This window comes from Gorilla gorilla, chromosome 11 (assembly GCF_029281585.2).
Source record: "Gorilla gorilla gorilla isolate KB3781 chromosome 11, NHGRI_mGorGor1-v2.1_pri, whole genome shotgun sequence".
Lineage (NCBI taxonomy): Eukaryota > Metazoa > Chordata > Mammalia > Primates > Hominidae > Gorilla > Gorilla gorilla.
The window spans coordinates 121,902,126-121,915,557 of NC_073235.2; the positions used below are offsets into that span (position 1 = coordinate 121,902,126).

The 13,432-nt window shown below is 54.6% G+C and overlaps 2 protein-coding genes across 5 annotated transcripts; one reads left to right on the forward strand and one right to left on the reverse strand.

The window, feature by feature from the left end:
• Positions 1–754: 754 nt before the first annotated feature.
• ZFAND2B (zinc finger AN1-type containing 2B) lies at positions 755–3,669 on the forward strand. 4 transcript variants are annotated; one of them, XM_031008893.3, is made up of 10 exons: positions 755–822; positions 947–1,019; positions 1,303–1,397; positions 1,624–1,755; positions 1,863–2,014; positions 2,233–2,325; positions 2,403–2,463; positions 2,549–2,616; positions 2,954–3,026; positions 3,239–3,628. In XM_031008893.3, the coding sequence occupies exons 2-10, from the start codon at positions 965–967 to the stop codon at positions 3,281–3,283; spliced, it is 774 nt and encodes a 257-aa protein (XP_030864753.2). In that variant the 5' UTR covers positions 755–822; positions 947–964; the 3' UTR covers positions 3,284–3,628. The 4 variants fall into 4 exon arrangements, with proteins under 4 accessions (XP_030864753.2, XP_055235593.1, XP_063551296.1 ...); XM_055379618.2 differs by having other exon boundaries at positions 759–822; positions 944–1,019; XM_063695226.1 differs by having other exon boundaries at positions 767–822; positions 3,343–3,669.
• A 79-nt stretch (positions 3,670–3,748) lies between these two features.
• ABCB6 (ATP binding cassette subfamily B member 6 (LAN blood group)) lies at positions 3,749–13,089 on the reverse strand. The gene is made up of 19 exons (XM_031008894.3): positions 12,200–13,089; positions 11,748–11,885; positions 10,729–10,909; positions 10,441–10,542; positions 10,074–10,257; positions 9,041–9,162; positions 8,460–8,569; positions 8,192–8,257; positions 7,897–8,022; positions 7,661–7,737; positions 7,510–7,573; positions 7,312–7,397; positions 7,079–7,136; positions 6,443–6,547; positions 4,923–5,097; positions 4,687–4,799; positions 4,361–4,455; positions 4,210–4,278; positions 3,749–4,026 (listed from the first exon to the last, which is right to left on the reverse strand). The coding sequence occupies exons 1-19, from the start codon at positions 12,746–12,748 to the stop codon at positions 3,915–3,917; spliced, it is 2,532 nt and encodes an 843-aa protein (XP_030864754.2). The 5' UTR covers positions 12,749–13,089; the 3' UTR covers positions 3,749–3,914.
• Between the last annotated feature and the right edge of the window lie 343 nt (positions 13,090–13,432).

The window sequence follows — 13,432 nt, forward strand, 5'->3', positions numbered from 1 at the left end:
AGCACGGTGGCTTGTGCCTGTAGTCCTGGCTACATTCAATAATCACTAAGAATATTCTAGGCTAGGGTTTTTCAGAGTGTGGTGCATGGCAATCTGTGTCAGAATTCCTTCAGGTGCTTCCTACTGAATTAGAAGCTCCAGGGCCCGGAAATCCGCATTTTAAACTAGCTCCGTAGGCGATTTGGATTCACACTAAAGACTGAGGACCACACTGTTCTAGGCACTGTTAGGTGCTGGGACCTAACACGAAACAAGGTAGACGACGTGGTTCCTGATTTCCCAGTATACTCATATAGGGGCTGGGCGCATTAGTGATATGGGTGCTAGAATGGAAGAAGTAAGATCACATAGCAGGTGCGCCTAGTTCAGACTGAGGAGGGATCTGCAGCTCTAGAGACGTCTGTACTTCAGAGAAATACGGGAGCTGTCAGCTCGTGGAGGCGAAGGGCAGCTGTGGCCGTGAACAAAATGGCCAGGAGGAGGGCATCGTGTGTGAAGCGGCCTAAGGACCGAATTGTGAAAGACCCCAAACCACCCAGCCTTCCATCCCCCAAGATATCCGTCTTTGCCTTCGCTGGCCTTCCTCTGCGGAGCTACGCCCACGCCCAGGGTTGCGGAGCCGCACACCAACACCCTCTCGCCTCGGGACAGTCTTCCGACTCAACCTTGTAGAGCAAGGCGAGGCGGGGCGGGGCTCAACCGAGGCCCTCCCCGGCTGCCCGGAGACTGCGCCGGACGCGCCAGCCCTGCGTGATGACGTCAGCGCGCCGCGCGCGCCGAGGGAGGAGCGGGCGCCGGGGGCCAGCTGGCGCGGGGGCTCCGGTAACCCGGGCTGGGCGGGGGAGAGGAAGGGGCGGGGCAGGGAGCCCGCCAGAGTGCCGGGTCGCGGTGCGGACCTGGAGCACGAGCCCTAAAGACGCTCAGCACTCGTCGCTTCTCCTAGCAGACCCTGCCCGGCCTGGCGATGGAGTTTCCGGACCTCGGGGCTCACTGTTCGGAGCCGAGCTGTCAGCGCTTGGGTGAGGGGCGGAGCGCGCGGGGGGCGGGGCCCAGCGGACAGGGACTTTGAACCGCAGGTGGGGAGGGAAGGGTGGGCTCCCAGGCTGGCAATGCCGGGGGGCGGGGCTTGAAGTTGGGGGGGGTGGTCAGCAGCAGAGGGGGCGTGGCCAAGGAGGTAATGGGCTTGGGAAGGGGCGGTGTGTCGAAAATAGGGTGGCGTTTTCCTTCCCGAGTGGAAGGCTTGAGTGAAAGAGAAGGACATCGAGGTCCCGCTGGACCTGCAATCCAACCAACTCTTTGCAGATTTTCTGCCGCTTAAGTGTGATGCCTGCTCAGGCATCTTCTGCGCAGACCATGTGGCCTACGCCCAGCATCGCTGTGGATCTGCTTACCAAAAGGTGAGGGGGCGATCCTCAGGGTGAAAGCAGGCAGATGGAGAATGCGTGCAGAATCCCCCAAATCTGTGTCTCACGTTTCTTCTCCCTTTTGTCTTTCTGAGGCTGTCAGTGCTGGGAAACACTGTTTTTTTGCGTGTTTGTGGTGGGTCATATCCAAGTTCTTTCAGGACCAGAGATTTGTTGGACTGGAGTGGGCCACAGACTGACCCTTGCTCCTTGACTACAGGATATCCAGGTACCTGTGTGCCCTCTCTGTAATGTGCCTGTGCCTGTGGCCAGAGGGGAGCCCCCTGACCGTGCTGTGGGAGAGCACATTGACAGAGACTGTCGCTCTGATCCAGCACAGCAAAAACGTAAGGTAAACATTGTAGGGGTCAGCCACAACCCAGCTGGGACTACGGATGCCTGGAAACCCAAACAGCTAGTCAGAGTCTCAGCAGAGACAACTTTCTCACTTCACCTCAGATCTTCACCAATAAGTGTGAGCGCGCTGGCTGCCGGCAGCGAGAAATGATGAAACTGACCTGTGAACGCTGTAGCCGAAACTTCTGCATCAAGCACCGGCACCCACTGGACCATGATTGCCCTGGGGAGGGCCACCCAACCAGCCGGGCAGGGTAATTGCAGCCAAGTCCTCCACTTGCTTTTGGGAAGCATTCTTTTGGAACCGACTCAAGCTCTGTTGTTACAAATTGGGGAGCTTCAACCCTATCCCTGTCGGCTAGGGGAGTCTTTTAGCTTCCTTTTCAAGTGCATGTTTTTCCAGAGTTCCCCTCCTGACTTCCTGGGTAAGGCTAGTTCTTGGAGACATGCCAAAAATCTCTCTTCCCTACAGACTTGCTGCCATCTCCAGAGCACAAGCTATGGCTTCTACAAGCACTGTCCCCAGCCCAAGTCGAACCATGCCTTCCTGTACCTCTCCCAGCAGGTAGGCCTGCCCGTTTCCCTGCTCCCCCTTTTTCCCCTTCACACCTCTGACCTCCACCTCTTCAATGTCTGTCGTAGAGCCACAACCCGATCTCCATCCTGGACAGCCCCTCCAGTGATTGCTTTGCAGAATGGCCTGGTGAGTTGGGCAGAGGTTGGATGGACAGAAACAAACACACAGAGAGTGAAGTCCAAGGACGCTGGTCTTCTTTCTCCCTTTGTAGAGTGAGGATGAAGCTCTGCAGCGGGCCCTGGAAATGTCCCTGGCAGAGACCAAACCCCAGGTTCCAAGGTACCTTACCCTCTTGTGAAAGAGAACGCAAGCTGTGGGCAAGGGCTTGGTCTGAAGGCAAGTAGGTGGGACCACTCTGACACAATGCAAGATAATCGCTGGCAACTTGGTCTCAAAATTAAGATGAACTATATGATCTTTGACAAGTTATTTAACCCATGGAGCCTTCATTTCCTCTGTAAAACGGGGACAATACTAATACCCACCTTGTAGTGTTGCTATGAAGATTGAGATAATCCTCAGCAGTGCTCGGCACCATGAGGCCCGACACACACAGATCCGATGTTCAAATTTCAGATCTTACCATCATCCAACTTAAACTGTTTCTCCCTCCCAGTTGTCAGGAGGAAGAAGACCTAGCTTTAGCACAAGCACTGTCAGCCAGTGAGGCAGAATACCAGCGGCAGCAGGTATGAGGCTGGGGTGAAGATGTGTGCTGCAGTGGGAGGGAGGAAGAAGTCAGGGATGGGGGTTCTTCCGAGTGGTGCAGAGTTTTGGAATGGTGGTTATCGTTTGGTTTTCAGTATGACTCCAGCCCATGCTGAGCTCTGAAATGAGGGCTGTCCCTCATTTCCTTGACGTTGCACTGTGTCTTCCCCTCCTTCCCCTCTCCTTGCTCCAGGCCCAGAGCCGCAGCTCGAAGCCGTCCAACTGCAGCCTGTGCTAGGGCCCTGGGCTTGGGGAGGGAGGTTCACCTGAGGAGGACTGTGGCCCTCACACCTCTAGGGTACACAGGGAGAGGAGGCCCAGAGCACCCTGGAGGGCAGAGACAAGCAGGAGCGATGTGGAGGTCGCCCTGGGAGCCTCTGGAAGGCCTTGCTAGTGCTCCAGCTGCATGGAAGAGAGCGGCTAGCAACTGTTCCCTGGTTGGGCCCTCAGTGGATGCTGGCCAGGCCCTACTCTCAGCCCCTTCATCATGTCATCTCCCTTATGCTGGAGCTGCCCCGATGTGGAGTGGGCAGGAAGGGGCCTGGAAAAAATAAAGGATCTTGGCAGTTGATAAAACGTACAAGTGGTGTGTTTCTCTCTCCTCTCTAACCTCAAACAGAAAAGCCGTGTCAAGAATGCTCATCTGACTTATGGGTAGAGGCCCACTGCAGTACCCCATCCCACAAAGCCACAGTGATCCTCGCACAGTCCACATTTTTATTTCCCCAAAAGGTGTTTTTCTGAAAGGTCCCTTTCCCTTACTATAGCTAGCACCACACCCCAAGACCAGGATGAAATAAGCCAGGGAAAGGAGATACATCTTATTCCCTTCTGGGTTAGTCTTTGAGAGGGAAGTGGCCAAACTTTTGTCACCGTTCCATGGTCTGAGGCTTAGTGTCTTCAGAGGTTTCTTCCTGTCCCTGCTGCTGCAGCTGCCACATGTCAGCATACACCCCACCTCGGGACAACAGAGCCTCATGCCTGGGGTGAGGAGAAAAGTGTGAGTCCTAACCATTAGTTTTACCCCGAGGGTCCTTGCCACCGGCCCACAGAGAGGATGGGATGGGAAGGGAGGTCCCCTCCAGAAGCCCCTGGGACTTCATGCCCCCTTTCCTGGAGCCCCCAATTCAAAAGACCTGTCCTTTTGATCTATGTGTCTCTTACCGTCCCCTCTCCACGATGCAGCCATCCTTAATGACGAGGATCTGGTCAGCATTGACCACAGTTGAGAGCCTGAGAAGTCAAAGATCAGTCGCCTACTACCCCACCCAAAGCGGGCCACACCACCAGCCGCCCCAGGCCTGTAGTCCTGTACCTGTGTGCCACTACGATGGTGGTGCGGTTGGCACAGACTTTGGCCAGAGAAGCCTGGATGGCCCTCTCATTAGATGTATCCAGCGCTGACGTTGCCTATAGAGAGGGTCCAGGTAAAACTGCTCCTGCCACTCAAAACCCTCAATGGAAGGAGGCTGCTGGCTGAGGCCTCAAGAATACACAAGAGCCTTGTTTGGGCTTGAGAACTGTAAAGTGTGTTTTGTGAGATCTGGATTCATGGTATCTGTTCTAGGTGGGGACAGTGCCCAGGAGGAATGGCTTGAGCATACACAAGGCAGGAAGGAGGGGAGGAGACCCAGGGCGCACCTCATCCAGCAGAATGATGTCCGGAGCCTTGAGGATGGTGCGGGCAATGGCAACGCGCTGCTTCTCCCCGCCGCTCAGCTTCAGTCCCCGCTCGCCCACCTGTGTCCTGTACCCTGTGGATATTACCCACCACACGTTTCTTACATGGAAGAAACAAGAAACGGGGGGAACAGGGGTCAGGGATTAGCAGGACAACACCAGGAGGGGAGGGGACTCTCTGCAAAGGAATCTCTCACCTTCAGGGAAAGCCATAATGGCATCATGGATGCCTGCAGCCTGAGCAGCAGCCTCCACCTCATCATTCCCAGCTGTGACACGGCCGTAACGGATATTGTCGGCGATGGTGTCATTAAAGAGGACAGTGTCTTGGGGCACAACTCCAATGTGAGACCGGAGAGAGGCCTGGGTCACCTAGGGCCAAAAGACCACACACTCTGCCTTGTGAGATACCCCCAAGGCCTGGGAGGCAGGGTGGGCTGGCCGGAAGCACATGGGATAAGAGGCTGTGGTAATAATCCCACCATCACTGCCCCAAATCCTAGCCGTGTGGGCAAATCACTCCTCTCTGTTTCCCCATCTTCTCTTCCTGCTTCACCAGATTGCTGCAGATGTTTTGTTTTGTTTTTGGATAGAGTCCACTCTGTCACCCAGGCTGGACTGCAGTGGCAAAATCTCGGCTTACTGCAGCCTTGACCTCCTGGCTCATGCAATCCTCCCACCTCAGCTTCCTGAGTAGCTGAGACCACAGGTGCTTGAGACTACATCAAGCTAATTTTTAATTTTTTGTTGAGATGGGGTTGCCAGGTATGTTGCCCAGGCTGGTCTCAAAATCCTGGACTCAAATGATCCTGCTGCCTTGACCTCCCAAAGTGTTGGGATTACAGGTGTGAGCCACCACACCTGGCTACAGAATATCGTTGTACCTTTTTGTTTTTTTTTTTTTTGTTTTGCTTTTTGTTTTGAGACAGGGCCTTGCTCTGTCACCCAGGCTGGAGTGCAGTGGCATGATCATAGCTCACTACAGCCTTCTGGTGGGACTACATGTGTGTGCCACCATGGCCAGCTAATTTATATATATATATATATATATATATATATATATATATATATATATATATATTTTTTTTTTTTTTTTTTTTTTTTTTTTTTTTGAGACTGAGTCTTGCACTCTCGCCCAGGCTGGAGTGCAGTGGCGCCATCTCGGCTCACTGCAAGCTCTGCCTCCTGGGTTCACACCATTCTCCTGCCTCAGCTTCCCGAGTAGCTGGGACTACAGGCGCCCGCCACCACGCCCAGCAAATTTTTTGTATTTTTCATAGAGACAGGGTTTCACTGTGTTAGCCAGGATGGTGTCAACCTCCTGACCTTGTGATCTGCCCACCTCAGCCTCCCAAAGTACTGGGATTACAGGCGTGAGCCACCGCGCCCAGCAATTTTTGTATTTTTTGTAGAGAGGGTGTTTTGCCATGTTGCCCAGGCTGGTCTTGAACTCCTGGGCTCAAGTGATCCACCTGCCTCGGCCTCCCAAAGTGCTGGGATTATAGGCATGAGCCACTGCGCCCGGCCCTTTGTAGCTTTTATGGCACCATACAAATCCTTCACAGGACTACTTTACTTGTGTGACTGTAGGTTATATCATGCTAGAATGGCCCTAGTTTTTTTGCAAGGGTGACATCTCCTCTCTCTGGACAGCCAGCCCTTATCATTCCTCCACACGTAGACCCCTAAACTACAGTCTTCTCCAGAGCAACCCTACCTGTGAAATGTCCTGCCCATCTATTCGGATGCAGCCAGAGCTGATGTCATAGAAGCGAAACAGCAGGCGCAAAATTGTGCTCTTCCCTGCCCCAGATGGGCCCACCTGTTGCATTGGAAATGGGAAAAATCTCAGGCCCACTGGCTTTTTTTTTTTTTTTTTTTTTTTTGAGACCGAATCTCACTCCGTCACCCAGGCTGGAGTGCAATGGCGCGATCTCAGCTCACTAGAACCTCTGCCTCCCAGGTTCAAGCGATTATCTTGCCTCAGCCTCCCTAGTAGTGGGATTATAGGCGTCCACCACCATGCCCGGCTAATTTTTGTATTTTTAGTAAAGATGGGGTTTCACCATGTTGGTCAGGCTGGTCTTGAACTCCTAACCTTAGGTGATCTGGCTACCTAAGCCTCCCAAAGTGCTGGGATTACAGGCATGTGCCACCGCAGCCGGCCGAGGCCCACTGGCTTTTGAGGTTCCCTCTCCAAGAGGTCACCAGTGTCCATGGAGGCTGCACCATTCAATCCGGTTGCCTATCGTGACTGGGCTCTCTGACTCCACAGCCTGGGTCACAAGCTACCATGGGCACTGAATGAGGGAAGCTTGAGGCATCTGGGCCAAGTGGCTGGGTCTCCTCTCACCAAGGCAAGTGTCTGTCCAGGCATCACAGTGAAAGACACGTCCTGCAGAGTCTCCCGCCTGCAAGGAAAGGTGGGGTTGCTCAGCAGGCACCTTCCATCACCAGAGCTGCTAGTAGGCCCTGCCCCTCCCCTGCCCAGGCTCTTTTCCAAAAGCAGGGATTCAGAGCACTGAGAAGCAGGAAGCCAGTGTGCAAATGAACGGAAAAGCAAAGGAAGCAAAAGGAAGGCCTCACCCATCGGCGTAGCTGAAGTGCACGTTCTCAAACTCAATTCGGCCCTTCTGAAAGCGAAGGGGCCCTACTCCAGGAAGGTCCTTCACCTGGAAGGGCACCACCCATGTGTGCTGAGGTTCTCAGCTTTGTATTTTCCAAGCACGAGAAACACCACACAGCTCCTCCCTCCCCAAACCCTACTCCTCTCCCTTTGCTCACTTCTGTCTCCTCTTTCAGCAAGTCAAACATGTTCTCCATGTCAATGAAGTTGGTCTGGATCATCCTGCAAAAAGGTGCTGGTTAGGACTTCTCTGAGTAGCCAGGAAATAATAATGTGCCCTGGATGGGTGAGGGCCAGGGCTCAGATTACCTGTAGTAGGTGCCAAACCAATTGAGGGGCATGTACAGCTGGATAATGTAGGTGCCAAAGAGCACATAGTCCCCAACCTGTGGCAATCAAGGAAGCAGAGCATGTCACGGGGGGCCTGCAGGCCGCTCTTCTTGTGTCACCCTGCCCACTTCCTACCCAAGAGCCTGGTGACCAGACACAGGCCCCAGGCCCCCTTTTCCTTGTGCCCCACTCTCTCATCCAAGATCCTGCCTCACCTGTAGCTTCTGCTCACTGACAAAGTATGCGCAAAGCAGGGAGCCGGCGAGGAGCCCGAGCCCAATCACCAGGTTCTGGGTCTGATTTAGTAAAACCAGTGAAGCGCTCGACTTCCACTCCAAACCCTGAGGGCAATAACACAGGAAGAGGAATGTCCTATACACAATGGCCATCAGTGAGTCCAAACCTGGGCCCAGGCCCCTTCTACCCCAACACTCGACTATCACTCTTGGCCCTGAAAATTCTACCAGGCCAGGGCATTATTCTCCGGAGGCCTCAAACTAGCATCCTCACCTGATATTTGATGATGGCCTCGCGATAGCGTTCCACTTCATAACTCTCGGCATTGTAATACTTCACCTGATGAATTCAAACCAAATTTATTTGGCATGGGCACAGCACATGGCACTTGGGTCATTCCCCCCAACTCTCAATCCTCCTTCCTGATTTCAAACATCACACACAAACATCACACCCCCAGCTCTCTGTCAGCCCCAGTGGTCCTAGTTACACTCCTCCACATCTCCACGCCTCACACCACTGCCACCGGGCCCTCTGTTACCGTCTCGAAGTTTAGCAGAGAGTCCACTGCTCGTGCCCGGGTAGCGTTCTCCTGTGTGTTCATAGCACGGCGAAACTTGGTTCTCCACTCAGTGACCACAATGGTCAGGGCTGGAGAGTGACAGGATGGGGAGCAGAATAGGACATCATCCCCAAAAGCAGAGACCAAATGTCAATGTCCACTACCTGCCATGTACACACTAAGCCTATGCTCAAGCCCGGAGACCCAGATTCCACAGGGAGGCATCTCTGCAGCCTGCACAAAGTCTCATGTGTAGAAAACGCTTTTGGTAAACAAATGAAAGCAAGCTGCATCTTGTTACACAAACGAGGCTTCCTTGACCTGTGTCCACAGCTCAGACTTAACGTGACAAGAATGTCCTTCCCCAGCCCCTCAGCTAGGTTGAGTTAAGGTTTGATTTGACAGAAGAGACCCGCCCATCACATGACGAGCACTAGGAGCCCATTCAAGTCCACCAATCCACAGCCTCCCATAGGTGGGTCACTTGAGTGGGGGCACAGCTCATGGCCAAGGGAGTCCCTGGATAGTTCAGGGAGATGGTATCCCCCAGCAGCACTCACTGAGGTAAAGACTCATGCACAGGAACACAATGAGGCCAAACCAGGCGTTGAAGAACATGCTGAAGTAGATGATGCCAATGATGATGTCGGCCAGCGTGGGGATGACATTGAACACCAGGTAGCTAGGAGGGCAGGTCAAGTGAATAAGAAAGGTCTGGGGGCTTAGACCCAGCAACCCTGCCTCTAGGCATTTCAGGGTAGTGTTTTATTTTCAAGCAACAGACTGGAACCAGTCTTAATTAATTCTACCCTCAAGAGGTGGGTGGCTAAATCAACCATGCTCAAACTACAGCATTCTCTGTATCAATTACAATGAATGAGGGAGACCTTCAGGCATGGGAGAAAAATATATCTCCATAATGTTCTGTTAATAAGCAACTCTGAGAATGATGGCTATGTCACAATACCATTTGTTTTAGGAAAAACCTCCACAATGCCATATTAGTTCTGTGAGTCTGCATATATAATATGTATGTAAAAATGCAAAAAAGCAGAACCCAGCTCGGCACAATGGCTCACAACTGTAATCCCAGCACTTTGGAATGCTAGGTTGGCAGATCACATGATGCCAGGAGTTCGAGGCCAGCCTGGCCAACATGGTGAAACCCCGTTTCTACAAAAAATATAATAATTAGCCACGCATGCTGGTGCACATCTGTAATCCCAGCTACTCAGAAGGCTGAAGCAGAATTGCTTGAACCCGGGAGGCAGAGGCTGCAGTGAGCAGAGATTGTGCCACTGTACTCCAGCCTGGGTGACAGAGCGTGACCCTGTCTCAAAAAAAGAGCAGAACCCAACATACTAAACAGAGTGGGAAACTCTGAAAAAGTAAGTGCAGCTCGAAAGAGATTTGCCTTCTGCCCGCATTACCTAAGTTATTAGGAGAGCATGTATACGATAATCCTATACTTTAAAAAACACCAAGGTGGGAGGGGCAGCTCCTCAGGCGGGGTCTGTTCTCTTCCTCCCACGGGCCCCTATCCCTGCTTCTCTGGCTCCACCCTCCCACATGCCCTTTCCACTGGGGCGGCACCTGAGCAGCCCTGTGACACTGGATGTGCCCCGATCCGCGATCCGCAGCACCTCCCCTGTGCGGCGCCCCAGGTGCCAGCGCAGTGAGAGCTCGTGCAGGTGGGAGAAGATGAGCAGCTCCACCCGCCGAGACGTGAACTGCTGCACCCGGATCCACAGGAAGGTGCGCAGGTTGCTCACGAAGCCTGCAGGGAGCCGGGGGACGCCTCAGTAGGGCCTGGGAGCTGAGGGACGTCACCCCAGCACCAGGATGTGAAAGGTCTGAGAGTACATGGGGGCTGGGGAGGAATGCTGGGAGAGGCGGATGCTGAGGGAATGCCTGTGGGAGGGGCCTATACCTAGCAGGGTGAGGGCGGAGTCTCTCATACCTGTACTGCCAGTGCCACCCCCCTGGAGGAACTTGAGGAAGACGTAACTGGTAACAGTCCAGGCCAGAGAGTTCCAAGGTGCCTTCTCAGTCAGCAAGTTCACTGTGGAGGAAACGAGTCAGAACCCACTTATGGCGCCCAGGACTCTCTTCAGGCAAAATGGCCCCAGGTACCAGCCACAGTCTCTTTCTGACCACCCAGCTCTGTCCCACCTCCCTAGGTAAGGACCATCCCAGCCACCAGGCTGATGAAGGACCAGCACACTGAGCTGGTGCTCCTCCTGCTCACCAATGTTCCTATAGAATATAGGCACCAACACGTTGAGTGCCCGTTCCAAACCCATGAGCCCCAGGCAGATGAGCACCACCAGCTGCAGAGCTGGACTCCCTCGAGGCCACAGGTAGCCACTCAGGAGGCGGAGCTTCCTGCCAAAATCTCGCCAGGTAGACTGTTGGGCTGCTGACCGAACCTAGGATGGTGAAACACATAGGAAGGGAGCTCACAAATCAAGTAAGTGCACTAGCCAGAAACCCTTCATGGAAAAACATATGGGGTTACAGCTCCCAGGTATCTCAGACCCACAAGTGATCCTTGATGGGGTCAGAAAAACTAAGTTGCAAACTGAGATTTGGAAAAGAAGCATTTCATTTTGGGGGAAGGAATGATGACAGGGAATGAAATGAAGAGACTCCAGGATTCAGAAACTGAGGTGGGGTCTGGTGCACTGGCTCATGCCTGTAATCCCAGCACTTTGGGAGTCCGAGGCAGGTGGGTCACCTGAGGTCAGGAGTTCAAGACTAGCCTGGCCAACATGGTGAAACCCCATCTCCACTAAAAATACAAAAATTAGCCGGGTACACACCTGTAATTCCAGCTACTTGGAAGGCTGAGGCACGAGAATTGTTTGAACCCAGGAGGCAGAGGGTGCAGTGAGCTGAGATCGCGCCACTACACTCCAGCCTGGGTGACGGAGCAAGATTCCGTCTTAAAAACAAAAAGAGGCCGGGCGCAGTGGCTCACGCCTGTAATCCTAGCACTTTGGGAGGCCGAGGCAGGCGGATCACGAGGTCAAGAGATCGAGACCATCCTGGCCAACGCTGTGAAACCCTGTCTCTACTAAAAATAAAAAAATTAGCTGGGTGTGGTGTCATGCACCTGTAGTCCCAGCTACTCAGGAGGCTGAGGCAGGAGAATCGCTTGAACCCGGGAGGCGGAGGTTGCAGTGAGCCGTGATCATGCCACTACACTCCAGCCTGGTGACAGAGCAAGACTCCGTCTCCAAAAAAAAAAAAGAAACTGAGGTGTACCTGGCTCCTTTCCACATCTTGGTCCTCTTCATGAACCCGCAATGTATAGGACTGGGGACGAAGTCCAGGGGCCCAGAGACCCAGGACAAACAGCCCTCCAGAGACCACATACCGCAGCACCCACAGGCTAAACTGAACCTAGAATGAAATATAAGTGGAGAGAGTATCATTGAGGATAAAATTTCATTGTATTACTACTTATAATAGGGCCGGGGACTGGTGTCATGAACACATTCAGCACTTACAGGCTTAAAAAAAAAAAAAGCAAAACCACAGTGAGTCAGCAAAGACACACCCCACCAGCTGGCTATCAGCTCCCGGCAGGACTCAGCCCCTCCCTTCTCCCTTTGCTTAGAGGCATCCTAAAGCCTGGAAGCAGTGTGACTGGACATGCAGTGCTTTCTCCCAAGCCCGGCCAGCAGAGGCTTCCCCCTTCCCACAGAGTCCCTCACCTGCTGGCCCAAGTCTGCCCTTGCCCACCACCACTGTGGGCTGTTCCAAGACACCAGGGCCAAGTTCTCAGCTGCAAACGCCACAGTCCAGAGGAGCAGGAGACCAGGGCTGTGCCTGAACTTGATCCAGATGCCCATTGCCAGACGCTGCCGTGCCTGGCTCCGCTCCACGACAAGCAGCCACAGGCCACAGGCGCCGGCCAGACTCTCCAGCACGGAGGCCAGAAGTAGGTAGCTTGGCAGTGGGGCCCCCCGGGCAGTGCCCACCCGGCCAGCCAGGCCGGCCAGGGGCAGCGCCGCCTGAAGTGTGGCCAGAAGCAGCTGCAGCACGTAGGGAGAGATGCGAGGGCCGGCCCCCCAAGACAGCGAATCAGCACCAGCGGGCCGCTCCCGGCGTCTGCAGGGAAGAGCCAGCACCAAGGCCAGAGTCCCCAGCGCCATCCGCGTCGAGGGCACGAGCGTGAAGAAGAAGCAGGGACTCAGGCCATCCTGCATCCAGGCCGGACCCACGGGCCCTTCGGCCTCGCAGTAGTTGCCCACAGTCACCATGGCAATGCGTGGACGCCGGCCGAGGCTGCGGGCACTGCGGGACCGGAGGCCGGGACTGGTCACTCGGAGAGGGGCGCGGACATCCGGGTGCCTTGGCTCAGGTAGCCGCTGGGCGCCAAGCTGCGGGGGTCCCGGGAAGGGACGCACGTGGATCAGGCCTCACCGCCCACTCCCCTAGCGCACGCGCCGCCGCCACGCACTCACGCAGGGCACGTACGCCGTCTCAGCCCGGCCCCGCTGGCTCTGGGCCCGGGTTCTGCCAACTGCAGGCCCACGGGAATGCTCGGTGTTGGACTCGCACCGCGCTCCACGGCTGTAGCCCCGCCCACAGGACCGCCCCCAGCCCCTACCCACGGCTCCCATTGGCCAAATATCTCCGAAGGGGGAGCGGGGAGAATGGTGCAGGCAAGGAATGCAAATTAGAGAGGCAGAGCCGGCTTGGTCACGTGCCCAGGGCGGGAAATCTGACCACCAGGCCGAGCTGGAAACCTCCACGGAATCGTGGCTCGGAGCTGGAAACAGACCTCACGGAATCCTGGCTCGGGGCAGGATACAGACCTCCACGGAACTGTGGGTCGAAAGCTGCCCTTCCACCAGCCGCCTTGCCCAGCGTATCTGAGCGACGGCCTAAACATACTTTCTTCTAGACCCCTGCCGAGTCCCCATCCCATTTCTCTTGTTCCC